Below are 13,484 nucleotides of genomic sequence, written 5' to 3'. Positions count from 1 at the left end.
CTGGATCTGAGGAGAAATATTTTGCTGAAAGGACAAAAGAAAGAAAAGTCATTCAAACAAAGCAAGGTATGCTGTCTTTTTCTTATTTTATTCTACATTTATTGTTATATTACTGGAAAAATGCAAATACATAGATAGCTTAATTTTGGACAATTATGAGCTTTAAAATGCAAATATGAATGATAGGAAGAAAAATTGCAGTAGCTTACCAATCCAGCATGAAAGTGTGAGCCACTGGGAGTTGGTATGCTGTATATAATAGAGGAGAGCCTGGAAGGGTTAATTTTCATTATAGTATTTTGTTGACTTGTCCTGTGTAGTTCTTTATATCTGAATCTTGAAGGAACTTGGAGTAGTTAAAGATGAGCAAAAAAGTAATAGCTGTACACCTTGATTTTTCTTTGCTCTATGACTAAAAATCTGTCTGAATATCCACAGAGAACTTAGGTGGTGAGAAAGAAAATACACTAGGTGTACAATAGTGTAACTCTTTCTTTTCCAGTTGGCTAGATACAATCAGGAGACACATAAAAATGCTTGTGTGAGAGAAACCCTCAGCTATTCAGATAACACTACTCTATCCATATGTAAGATGGCATATGTATCAATAGCTCTTTTGTAAACACTGTAAATAATGTTGCTCTTTTTTTCAAATGAATGCCTTTATTTTTTTCTTTTCTTATCATAACACTTTTTAATTATTTTAAAGCCTAAAATAGTACTAGTTTGGGAAAAAATCCTTTTACTAGTATATATTTCCATAAATTTTATTTATTTATTTATTTATTTATTTATTTATTTATTTATTTATTTATTTATTTATTTATTTCTCACCTTACTATTTTTATAAATAATTCAAGGCAGCAAACATATCCAACACACCTTCCTCCTCTTATTTTCCCACAACAACCACCTTGTGTAGTGGGTTGGCTTGAAAGTGACTGGCCCAAAGTAATCCAGCTGGTTTTCATGGCCAAGGCAGGATTTGAACTCATGGTCTCCTGCTTTCTAGTGGTTAGGCTAGACCAGACTGGCCTTAATAAAGCAAATCCTTCTGAGTTTGGTAAAATGAGGACCCAGATTGTTGGGGACAAGATGCTTAGAGAGGGCTGTAAAGCACTATGAAGCGGTATAAAAGTGCTATTGCTATTACATAAAATATTTATAATCTGAGCATAAAAATATATATTCTTATCCAAAGTATAGGAAGAACACTTAGAAAATTCTGGATATGCATGTATTTGTTTTTTTAAAAAATAAATAATTCTCATATATGATCCAATGAATTTTTTCCGAGATGCTAGAATATAAACGGAAGATGCTTTAGTGTCTAGGCAATCAGTATTTTTCTTGTGATGACTCACTCTACAGTGCTTGACATAACTGTTTATATGAACAAATTCACAGCATAAGAGCCCACACTTGGTGCTACTAACTACAACCATTGCTTTTCATTTAGAATAGAATAAGATTAGAGGCGACCATAAAGAAAACTGCTGTCAGCCTTCAAGATCTTCTTCCTTTGCTTTGTTTCTTTCTGGCTGTCATGAGTAACGGGGGGTGGAAGGGGGAAAAGTGTTACTGACTAATATTGTATAAACTGAGGAGGGGTTCTATTTCTTGCTTAGCTTTCTCTTCTCTGCGCAACTGCAAACCTTTATCTGAGTAAGCCAAGGTCAACTAATCATAACCACCTGAAGATGTCCACTTGATGTGGTTCACAACTTTTAATTGGAAGAACCGTTTGAACTATTGGGGGTGGGAACATTTCAATCCCTTGATATATGTGATGTACGTGCGTATTTCCTCAGATTCAGAATTCTCTTGTTGCTACTACTTGACTTCCAGTAAAAGATAACTTTTCTCTAATTACAAGAGTCTAAGTATTTCTTTCTTGGATTTTGAACAGAGCACCAGCTGACAACTACATTCAAGAATGAAGGCAAATTGCATTCAGTTCACCTTATAAAAATCACATCTGGATTAGAAAATTATGGGGACATGGATGTCAGATGACCATTCAAGAATAGAAAGAAGGCACCTACAAATGTACTATAAGGCTGAAGTTAATTATTAGCAATGCAACATACAGTAGCAGCAGGCAGAGATCTAGATGAATATAAGAGAGGCATGAATATTACTAAGTATTGAACAGAGGGCCAGTGGCAACAGCATATGAAGAATTTTCTGCTCTTTATTACTCTTATTACTGAAATATAATTATGTGATTCACTCAACCCCTTTGTATTTAAGATCAACAGATCTGAATGTACTGCATTGATCTGTGTTAGTTTGTTCATGTAACGGAGGAGGAATCAGTTTATTTATTTATTTATTTATTTGATTTGCCAATTGTTTACAAGATAATAAGTATAAGTGTATACATAGTTGTGAATACATGAAATGGGTACATATAAGAAAAATAAAAGAAGAATAAGAGAAACAATAGGACAGGGACGGTAGGCACGTTGGTGCGCTTATGCACGCCCCCTACAGACCTCTTAGGAAAGGGGTGAGGTCAATAGTAGACAGTCTAAGGTTAAAGATTTTGGGGTTTGGGGAAGAAACTACAGAGTCGGGTAGAGTATTCCAGACATTGACCACTCTATTGCTGAAGTCATATTTCCTGCAATCAAGTTTGGTGCGGTTAACATTGAGTTTGTATCTATTGTGTGCTCTTGTGTTGTTATGGTTGAAGCTGAAGTATTCATTGACAGGTAGGACATTGCAATGTATGATTTTATATACCATGCTTAAGTCAGACCAAAGACGGCGTAATTCAAGGTTTTCTAGTTCTAGAGTTTCAAGTCTGGTGGCATAAGGTATTCTACAACGAGTAGAGGAGTGGAGAACTCTTCTTGTGAAATATTTCTGGACTTTCTCAATTGTGCTAATATCAGAAACGTAATGTGGGTTCCAGACTGATGAACTGTATTCAAGTATTGGTCTAGCAAATGTTTTGTATGCTCTGGTTAGTAGTGTGATATTACCAGAGAAAAAGCTACGTAGGATTAGGTTAACAACTCTTAATGCCTTTTTGGCTATGTAGTTGCAGTGGGCTCTAGCACTTAGATCATTAGAGGTGAGTATTCCAAGGTCCTTTACAGAGCTTGGGTCATCAACAAGATCTTGACTATTCAGCTTGTATTTTATTTTCTGATTTTTTTGCCAATATGTAAGACAGAGCATTTATTTGTTGAGATTTGAAGTTGCCATTTGTTTGACCATTCTGATACATAGTCAAGATCTTTTTGTAGGGTAGCAGTATTGTCTGTGGTATTGAACAGCTTTACATCATCAGCGAAAAGAACGCAATTGCTCTTAATATGATCACAGAGGTCATTTATGTAGAGTATGAAGAGAGTTGGTCCTAGAACACTGCCTTGGGGGACACCACTATTGACAGGTACAGAATTTGATAGGACGCTCCCAATTTTGACCATTTGTTGTCTGTTTGCCAGGAATGCTTCTATCCAGTTATTCAGTTGTCCAGAGATACCATAGGATTTTATTTTTAGGAGTAATTTGTCGTGTACCACTGAATCAAAGGCTTTACAGAAGTCTATGTAGATTGCGTCTATTGCTTTGCCCTGGTCGAGTTGTGTCGTCCATATGTTTTTGCAGTGTAAGAGTTGCAGATTACAGGATAGTTTTTTTCTGAAACCAAATTGTTTATTGGAGAGTAGGTTGTTTGTCTCTAAGTGGAGGATGATGGATTGGTTAATAATTGATTCCATGACTTTACAGGTGACGCAGCATAAGGAGATTGGTCTGTAATTTTCAACTAGGCTTGGGTCTCCCTTTTTGAAGATGGGGATGACTGTGGCTTGTGACCATAGGTTAGGTAAGGAGCTGGTCCTGAAAGATTTTTCAAAGATTATGCTTAGAGGTTTGGCTATGGCAGTGGATAGCTTTTTTAAGAAGTAGGCACATATTCCATCCGGTCCAATAGATAGAGATGGTTTTAGATTGCGTAGTGCTTTTTCAACATTGTCTTCTGTAAAATCGATATGTATTAGATCATTGTTGTTATCTGTGGTACGGCTAGGAAATACTGGGCATGATCCATTGCTGTTTACAAATACTGAGCTGAAGAATGTGTTAAAGATGTTGGCTTTAGTGGTGTCGTCGTTGCAGTCTTTACCATCAGGTCCTATCAAGGGTGGGATAGACCTTGAGTCTTTTAGTTTGTTGTTTACAAAATTGTAAAAAGCACAGGTGGAATTGGTGCTTAGAAGGTTTTCCTCTTGTTTAATGTGATAATTGATGCATTCGGTCTTTATCTGGTGGCATAAATTTTTGTATCGGCTTTTGAAATTGTACGTGTCATTCATATAGTTTAATTACATGTATACTTGCAATACATGTAATTCAACTATATGAATCCAGAATTAATGGTTTAACTAGATCTGTAACTGCTACTGTAACAGTTGTATCTATTTTTGAAAATGATTTTTATTAACTTTGATTTTCAAAAAAATAACAGTTAGAAGATAAAGAAACAGAAAATAAGAATTGAAAAAAGAAAAACTCAGAAAGAAAAAAGTAAAAGTGGAAGGAAGGAAGGAAGGAAGGAAGGAAGGAAGGAAGGAAGGAAGGAAGGAAGGAAGGAAGGAAGGAAGGTTACTTCTCACTTTCTTTGATACAAGTAAATAATATATCAAGCTATATAATATAATTCTAATCATTATATCTCAAAATTGATTATTCATTTGTTTCAGTTTCTTGCAAGAAGTCCAAAAATGGTTTCCAAGTGAAAATAAAACTTTTTTTCAAGTGATCAAACTTTTTTCTTTCATCAAGGCTGCCCATTTCACCATCTCCGCCAATTCCTTCAGCTTCATCCATCCTTCTATTGTAGGTATTTGTATGTGCTTCCACCTTTGGCATATAAAAATCTTGCTGCCATTGTCACATATAAAAACAATGTTCCATAAGACATATCTTTTGGTTTCAATTGTGCATTTACTTTTATAATGTGCATCAAAATACATACTTGATCCAAGTATTTTTTTAACTTTGTACTTTTTTCTCCAAGACTTCAAATAGGCATTCCAAAATATGCTGTGAATTTATGGTAGGTGGTATACTTTTCAACAATTTGTGACTGTATCTACCTGATGTAGATTCAAGGCAGACTTTGGAATCACTGAGTTCCCATATAAATCAAATTTGTCATTTGAAAATGGGAACTGGTGATAAATTTACAATTTTTATTGAAATGGAACTAAAAAGCAATTGAATTTAAACAGAATAAAGTGTGGAAGTAAAAAATAATTTTGGATAAAGTTCCCAATTGATATTGAGTTCCTTAAATAATTCCTCCAATCCATAAGACAAACAAAATAAAAATATTACAGCACTTCAATCACATTCCCAGTCCACATTATTGTAATTATTTCAGTGACAACACCATCAATTAATCAATAGTCTCTGATGTCATTACCAATGTTTTCCATTTTATCTAATTTAGAAGAATTAAGTACTGTGTTATCTGATAAATGTAATTAGAAACTTAGTTTTATGTACAAAAGGTGAATAACAAAACCTTCTTGATACATATGTATCAGCTCTTAATGCCAAATACTAGGTTATTTTTCCTATCCTATGTAAATTTACCTGTGTATAGGTGTGCCATTAGAATATTTTATTTGTACCAATAAGTCACTTTGCTTCTACTCCCATCAACAGTTATTTTTTTCATCACAAGTGTTCAGATGGTCTTATCCACAAAGATCCAACAATAAAATCACTTTAATTGGGAAACCTTGGCATTATCCCTTTAACACGAGGAAACTATAGAAAGAATTCTGCAAGTGGCATATCTAATGAAAATGTTGCATTTGCATGTTCATCTTCAGGTTCAAATTCTGGGCTGGTCACTCCTGCTTTTTTGAGTTAACAGGCTCATGACTACCATTTTCTCAGTCTTGAAGCTGTCTGTCAAATGTTTCTTGCTTACAAAATTGTTCTTTCTGGTGAGTCACTAGAATCAGAACAGAAGAGAGTTGGAAGGATCCTTGGATGTCTAGTCCAGTCCTCTGCTCATGCAGGAAACCCTATACTATTTCAGCCAAATCTCTTCTTAAAAACTTCTAGTGTTGGAGCATTCACAACTTCTGGAAGCAAGTTATTCCACCGATTAATTGTTCTGTTAGGAAATTTCTCCTAAGTTCTAGGTTGCTTCTTCAATGTGCTCTATATCAGGGGTCCCCAACCACCGGTCCGCGGACCGGTACCGGTCCACGGAACAAGTCCTACCGGGCCGCTGGTTTGCTGGGCGCCGCCATCTTTTTTTGATGAAAAAGTGCTTCCGGTGAGCTTTTCCGGGTAGAAAGCTCACCGGAAGCACTTTTCATCAAAAAAGATGGCGGCGTCAGCTTCGGTGAGCTTTTCCGGTAGAAAGCCATTTCTACCCGGAAAAGCTCACGAGCGCGCGCGCCATCTTTTTGATGAAAAAGTGCTTCCGGTGAGGTCACTGGAAGCACTTTTTCATCAAAAAAAGATGGCAGCGCCCAGCTGATGCCGGTACCGGGCCGTGGCGCCCAGCTGATGCCGGTACCGGGCCGCGACATAAAAAAGGTTGGGGATCACTGCTCTATATGACATTACATTTGAAGACTATCCAGAAACTGTAATTGATGCAAAATGAAGTGCCCATATATTGTCCACTTCATGATATCTAAAAGATAGATCATGATTGGCAAGGCAGTGTCTGTTATATCATAGTACTGTATCACATTATATATATAAAACTTTGTAGGTGGTAATAGTCATTTTGAATGGGGCCTGGAACTGAACTGTATACAAAACAGCAACCCTACAAAAGGTTCAGTCCTACTGATTGAATAATTGGTTGTCCTGACTAATAATGTAACCGTCACATTTTGTACTAGTTGTCCTCTAAACTGTCCTCAAAGACAGCTCAATCTAGACGTATGCTGGAAAGGCAAGAAGGAAGGAGGGACGAAGCTAAGATTGTACCAATTCTGCCTTTGAATATTGCAGTATGTTAACAAAATATATGTTTTTAAGATGAACGGTATAATATGTATTTCACAAAGACACATGGTGTACTATAGGTTTTATAGTCATGGAGATTAAATTCACAATGCAATTAAAACACAATTATTTATTAAATATGGTTTTAATAAAGATGTTTCATAACCTCTGGAATATAATCAATACTAACTAAAAACTGAAGGCATGTATTTTTGTATCCATGTAGAAAACTTTGACACTCTTGTGTACACTCCCGGGAAATTGGGTCTTCCACAACCATAGCCCCAACTAACAATTCCCATCAAAAACCATTTTCCGTCAACTTTATTTCGACACGATAGAGGTCCTCCAGAGTCTCCCTAAAAAGACATTATTTTAAAAAGTTAACAATATTTAGACAGCAATGTTTCTCTAGATAGTATGCACGATAGTATTATTTTAGTGCTAAGATTATTGATAAAACTAATAATGGAAATGGTTTAATTGACAAGAAAAAACAACAAATGTCATTAAAATAGATCAGACTATAAATTAATCTAGAATTTTTCTATCAACTACTAATTTTCTATACTTAAATTTTATTTTTATGGCAACTCAGTTTATAATGTGAAACAGTATACTTCATCAAAGATTATGGGACAATTTCTTCCTCCAATATGAAAATTACTCAGTAGGAAATATGATCCATATATTCCTTGAAAAACCTATAATTTTATTAGCCTCATTAAATTTATCTTGACTGGGTTCATTCATTCTGGAAGTTGTAGTCCCAAGCGTTCTGAGCAAATGTTCATTATGATGAGAGAGAGAGAGAGAGAGAGAGAGAGAGAGAGAACAAGTGAAAAAAACCAGACTAAATATTTTTATTTTTTTAAATTAATATTTGATGAGTTCACCTCTCATTATTTTATGGAAATGATGTGTCATTTTTTTCCAGCTTCCCTATAACCATGAATTCTAGGTGGTTCCCAAGTCTATGATCATTTGGGAGGAGCAGCAAGTATGCATGGCAAAAAAGTGAAATCCTTACTTTGCAGCTATCCCTTTTTCCAGACATTATTCCAGCACACAGCATGCGACTTGTGATAAGCCCATATGTTGAATGACAAACTGTCTGATCCACAATTTCCACCTCTGCTTTCTGTAAAATTGTTGGTGTGTCATCATCTGGATCAAGGAAAAGCATAATAAAGCAAGAAAATGCATTTCCAGTACCTCATCATTGACCCTGATGATACTTTATAGCACCATTTTCATGAACCAACAAACTATTTCATATGTATTTATGTATTTTGTATGGCACAGCAAAATGCAGCATAGTGTATAATTCACAGAAACAACATATAAAATGTGGATCAAAATATAAAATACCAGAGCAATGAATTATTTAAAGAGCCATGGTGGCTCAGTGGTTAAGATGCAGTATTGCAGGCTGATTCTGCCCACTGCCAGGAGTTTGATCCTGACTGGCTCAAGATTGACTCAGCCTTTCACCCTTCCAAGGTGGGTAAAATGAGGAGCCAGATTGTTGGAGGCAATAGGCTGATTCTGTAAACTACTTAGAGAAGGCTGTAAAGCACTGTGAAGCGGTATATAAGTCTAAATGCTATTGCTATTGCTATTTTAAAAGCACACAGTACGGGTGATGAACAAAATTATGTTTTTTATGTATGCTTGGAATTTAGCTATTAACTTACTGTTTCTTAAGAATAACATCCTTTGAAGTCTGAAGAGCTATGTTCCAAGAAATTAATAACATACTTTAGTAATTCTCAATTGCTTTGGTTTCAGGTTCTCTTTACCTTCTTAAAAATGATTGAGGACACTCAAAGAACTTTGGTTTACGTGTGTTACATTTATTGATAGTTAAATGTATTAGAAATAAAAATTGAGACATTTAAACATATTTATTTATTTTAACTTTGTAGATCCCTTGAAATGTCTCGTGACCCTTGGGGTCTCCAGACCATAGATTGAGAATCACTGCTTTAGAGCACTCTAAGATTGTTACATTATTTCATTAATCCATGCAATAACCCCCTGTTGTAAGAGAGCAGAAGTAAACTTATATTGTAGATAATTGAAGATGAATTAGAAGACCACGCTATAAGGCAGTCTAGACTATTCACATTATTATTATTATTTTTTTAAAACAAGTTTTATTAATTTTTAAAACACACAAATTATCATTATTCATTACATGTTTAAACCTTTTTTCATTGTCAATTTAACAAGTCAGATAAATTATAATTCTGTTTTAAACCATTTCCATACAACATACCAAAACCTCTTATTCAATTTCTCTTTACTTCTCTTTACTCTTATTCAATATCATTATTATTATTTCATCTGTTTCTTTCTGACTTAGTTACCATTATTCTCATTCTATATTTCTACAAGTTTTAACTAATTCTCCCCCCCAAAAAGACATATACACACAACACACAAAACATAAAAAAAATCTTTTTGGAAAGTAACTTGGACCCAGGTGTCTCTCTCTCTTCATGGACTTCAATTATATTCATGCTCATCTTACATATCATTACTTATTTTATTTACCATTCTAAGCCTTCTATATTAACTTCCCCACATATTTCACACTTCTTACTTCTATCTTAATTAATCATCTTAGTTTGAATCATTATATTTATATCTTTTGTCCATTTTTTATCATCCCTTTGTCTCATTCCTTATAAAAAAAAAAGAAAATAAGTTTCTCCTGAAATCATTAATCAGAGTATGATGCCTTTCTATCTCCCCCCTAAGTTAATCAAATTAATCTTTAAAATAATATCTAATACCCAATCCGATTTTGCTTGGTACATTCTATCTAACTAATACATCCAACATAATTAAGTACATAATTAGACAATAAATCCAAATATTAAAAAAAGATACTATAATAAAAATTTTATAATAACATCAATACCATAGTCTTATTAAACTCTTTAATTAAAACAATATTCTAAACCTCCCCTATTATTAAGTTTTAAAGCCAATCATTTTTAAACATTTTAACATTTTAATCTCTTATCAACTCTTAAATCATTACAATACTACCATCTCATCTTATGTACCTTGCAAAATCTTTAAAAAAAAAAAAAAAAAATTATACTTTATCCATTATCCATAAAAAATTTCTTTTTTTCATTTAATTTCAAAACATTGTAGCTTTTCTCCACCTTTTCCCTTTCTTTCTTCTCCCAACAAACTTTTCTACCCCCCCTTCTTCTAGCCTCTGCCTTACCAGCTTCCCTTCTCTGTCGTATTCCTTTTCCCTTTTGTTTACTATCATCATATTGGTTTTGCACCTTATTTTTCCCTTTCTTAAATGTTTTTTTAGATCTTAAGTCCTTAAGTCCTTTAGTTTTCTTCTTTTCTCTTCTTTTCTTTTCTTTCTCTCTTCCTTCTTTCTGGATCAAATTCTGAGATTCATTAAAAATGGCTCCTTCCTTTCTTTCTTGTTCCTCTGCTGTCTTCATCTGTTGTAATGTTTGTTGATAATTAATAAGCGCCATTTCTAAGAAAAGGAAAGCTTCTTCCACACCATCTTTACCATTTTTTTTTGCTTGTTCATATTCTTTTCTTAGTTCCTCAACAGAAAGAGCCATTATAAATCTTTTCTTTTCTTTTCCCCTTCTTTCTTCTTACAACAACCAGAATATTCAAAAGAAAATAAAAAAAAAAAACAGTCCCAAAGTTATCAGTCAGTCCAAACCAAGGCAGAGTTCTCACTTTCTCCTTCTGGGGTAATATCAATCCAAGAGAAAGAAAGTCCAAATCTGTTTAAAATCTTATTGCAATATATTCTAGTCTTCAAATCCTTAAGGCATCTGCTCCAACAAAGTCTTAGCTTACAAATGTTTTCTTTTTAATCCTCTCTCTACCCACTCATCGCTTAAAACCAATTTTCACCTAAAAGAAATAGGTTTCTTAATATCCAGTTATTTATTCCGTAGGAAAAGAGGGAAAGCTATCCTTTCAGCACCTTCAAACAGCCGCTTTTTTCCTCTTCTGGCAGGTATTATTCAGAAAGTCATACTTTTCAGGAATTTTATTAAATATGTCTTAGAGTCCTAGGAGCCAAGAAAAACTTTCTCCTCTCAATCACTTTCTCCACTTCCTCCTGCGCATTCTTACCCGGCTGCCAGCTTCTTTGTGGCGGCCATTACAGACCGCCGCTGCACCGTCCTGGGAAAAGGGAGTTCTGCCGGCCAGGGAGGGAGTCTGCAACACCCCCAAACCCTTCTCCGGATCCCCCCTACCTTCAGCTGCCCCTGCAGGGCAGCCTAGCTCCGTACCCGTCTGGGTCGGAGCCCCAAAAACGGCTAGCGCGGCAGGGATCGCGCAGCTTCGCAAATCCCTGCCGCTCGCGAAGCCGACAAACCGGAAGTCAAGACTATTCACATTATTAATGATAATGAATCTATTGTGTGATTTTCAAAATATCATTCTGCTTTCCAGATTTCAGATACTGCTTAAATTGAAACATTTGGTTGGCCCAAGTTGTGGTTTGTAAAAAAGTAAACTATATCCATGTCATATGTAGAGAAGTTGGCAAATGTTGCAGGTGTACACCACCACTGTTTACTGTATCTGGTTTCCTCTGTTTGGAATGTCCCAATTGTACAAGTTTACCAAATTCAGTAAAAAAAAATTACAATGCACTCCACTTTTTGATATTATAGAATAATGATAAAATTTACAAGAGTTTCACAGATTTGCCCGGAATTTTAAATGAAGACCTCTTAAAAATACTAAGAAGGCTGAAATTTGATCATCATGTAAGATTTTGGCTATTAAAAGCAATCTTTAAAAATAAGTTTTAATTTTGGCTACTAATCATATTTAAGAATTGCTGAATGGTGTATGTGTGTGTGTGCACGCATGTATTTGTATACACACACATGAACATGTTCACCTGTGATTAACCTAATGCCAGTCCTTAGACTGCAAAGATTTTCCGAACTCTGCATTATCAGTATTTCTTGAAAAAAACAATTATTTGGTCAGAATGTTTAAGAAATTAGATTATTGTAAATGTTTTATGTTTTTCCCCTCAGTATTCCCAATTTACAAAGAATCTTTAAAATGGTATTCATTAAATTTTTACACCTGAATTTTCAAGGACAGAACAGATACTTGGAAACACTGATATATCTGTATATGAGATCTGTATATATTAATTATGAGAGAATTGGATGCTTTTACAGCAGATAATACTGAACATAATTTGCAAGTACATTGCATATCTTACTTTGATTTTAAATCACCCCCAATTTCTTTTTTTAAAAATAAGAAATGCAAGAATATTTTTTTTCTGAAAATTGGATAGATTCAGACATGAAAGTTTAGATTAAAAATGCTGCACTGGAGAATAGAGGACTTACCAGAGAAATCTATTAAAAATAAGTTTCTTGAGAAATTTACTGTACAAAATGGGAAACATGTACAAAAGCTTTTTATGATTAAGTAAATTGATAAATTAAGAAAATGTATATTGTGATCTGATGGTTTGTCGTATATATGTTCAGACACATACAAATACATTTGAGGAAGATAGGTAGTTAAGAAACATGAAATATAAATAGATAAATACATATCAGGATATGGATATCAAGATATAATCTTAAAACAATGCTGATGCAAATTATATAATAAACCAATTGCCGTTCTATAAAGTGGGCAATAAAATGAATAGGATTTACATCCTTAACATGGATACAATGAAACTGAACAGTGATTTCAGTATTTGCTGTTTTGGACACTTTAAAAAGCCCAGAGATAATAGTTTTAGCTCATGTGTCTAAATTTCATCTAGATTCCCTCTTTTTAATAATAAATATTTTTAAAGAAATTGAAACAAGCCTTCCTCCTTTTGTTCTATGTATTGTTGTAATAAAGACAAAAAGGGCAGAACTCACCATATAATGTTCTGACCCTCTAATCATGAAAGCACCGCTTCTTTCTAATGTTGATGACTACTTATTTTTACACAAGTCCTTTGTTTATTGGCAACACATTAATGAATGATACAATGCAGTGGGCTTACTTGTTTCCTGCTTCTGTCCCCAGCCTGTTACCCAGCATTTTTCTCCAGGGTACACATTGTGCATGGTGGGAGGTAAGCAAATTGGCCCAACTGACCATCTCATTGTCTCGAGCCATGGGGTGCTTAATTGTAGCAGAGCAATGTCATAATCATAATTTTGACTGTTATAATATTCATGGACAATGATTCTCTTCAAAGTAGACACAAATTTGGCTTTTCCTTGAGTGTGCATTCCCAAGTAAGCTGTCCAAATTCTAGGATCTGTTAACCTAAATGAAAACAGAACATTCAAATATATATGACTGAACATTCAAATATGATATCTATGACGTGCAATCAAAGTAAAAAGTTATCATTATGCTTGAACTAACAGAAATGTATACCTACATATTAGTATTGTTCCTTATTAGTGACCTCTAATTAATAACAG

At 34.3% G+C, this 13,484-nt stretch overlaps 1 protein-coding gene across 1 annotated transcript in view; it reads right to left on the bottom strand.

Annotated features, from left to right (window-relative positions):
- Positions 1-7,180: 7,180 nt before the first annotated feature.
- TMPRSS7 (transmembrane serine protease 7) overlaps positions 7,181-13,484 on the bottom strand; it is a 33,868-nt gene continuing 27,564 nt past the window's right edge. The window contains exons 14-16 of the mRNA XM_026663914.2: positions 13,055-13,323; positions 8,033-8,169; positions 7,181-7,361 (exon numbers count right to left, since the gene is read on the bottom strand). Of these exons, the coding sequence (XP_026519699.2) occupies positions 7,188-7,361; positions 8,033-8,169; positions 13,055-13,323 (580 nt within the window). The 3' untranslated portion in view covers positions 7,181-7,187. The remainder of the gene's footprint in view (positions 7,362-8,032; positions 8,170-13,054; positions 13,324-13,484) is intronic.

The sequence above is a fragment of the Notechis scutatus genome, chromosome 5 (genome assembly GCF_049901735.1).
Source record: "Notechis scutatus isolate UNSWTSFEM ecotype Mainland chromosome 5, rNotScu1.2, whole genome shotgun sequence".
Lineage (NCBI taxonomy): Eukaryota > Metazoa > Chordata > Lepidosauria > Squamata > Elapidae > Notechis > Notechis scutatus.
Note: the sequence above shows the minus strand (reverse complement) of the source record. Positions and strands in the feature narration are given on the sequence as shown.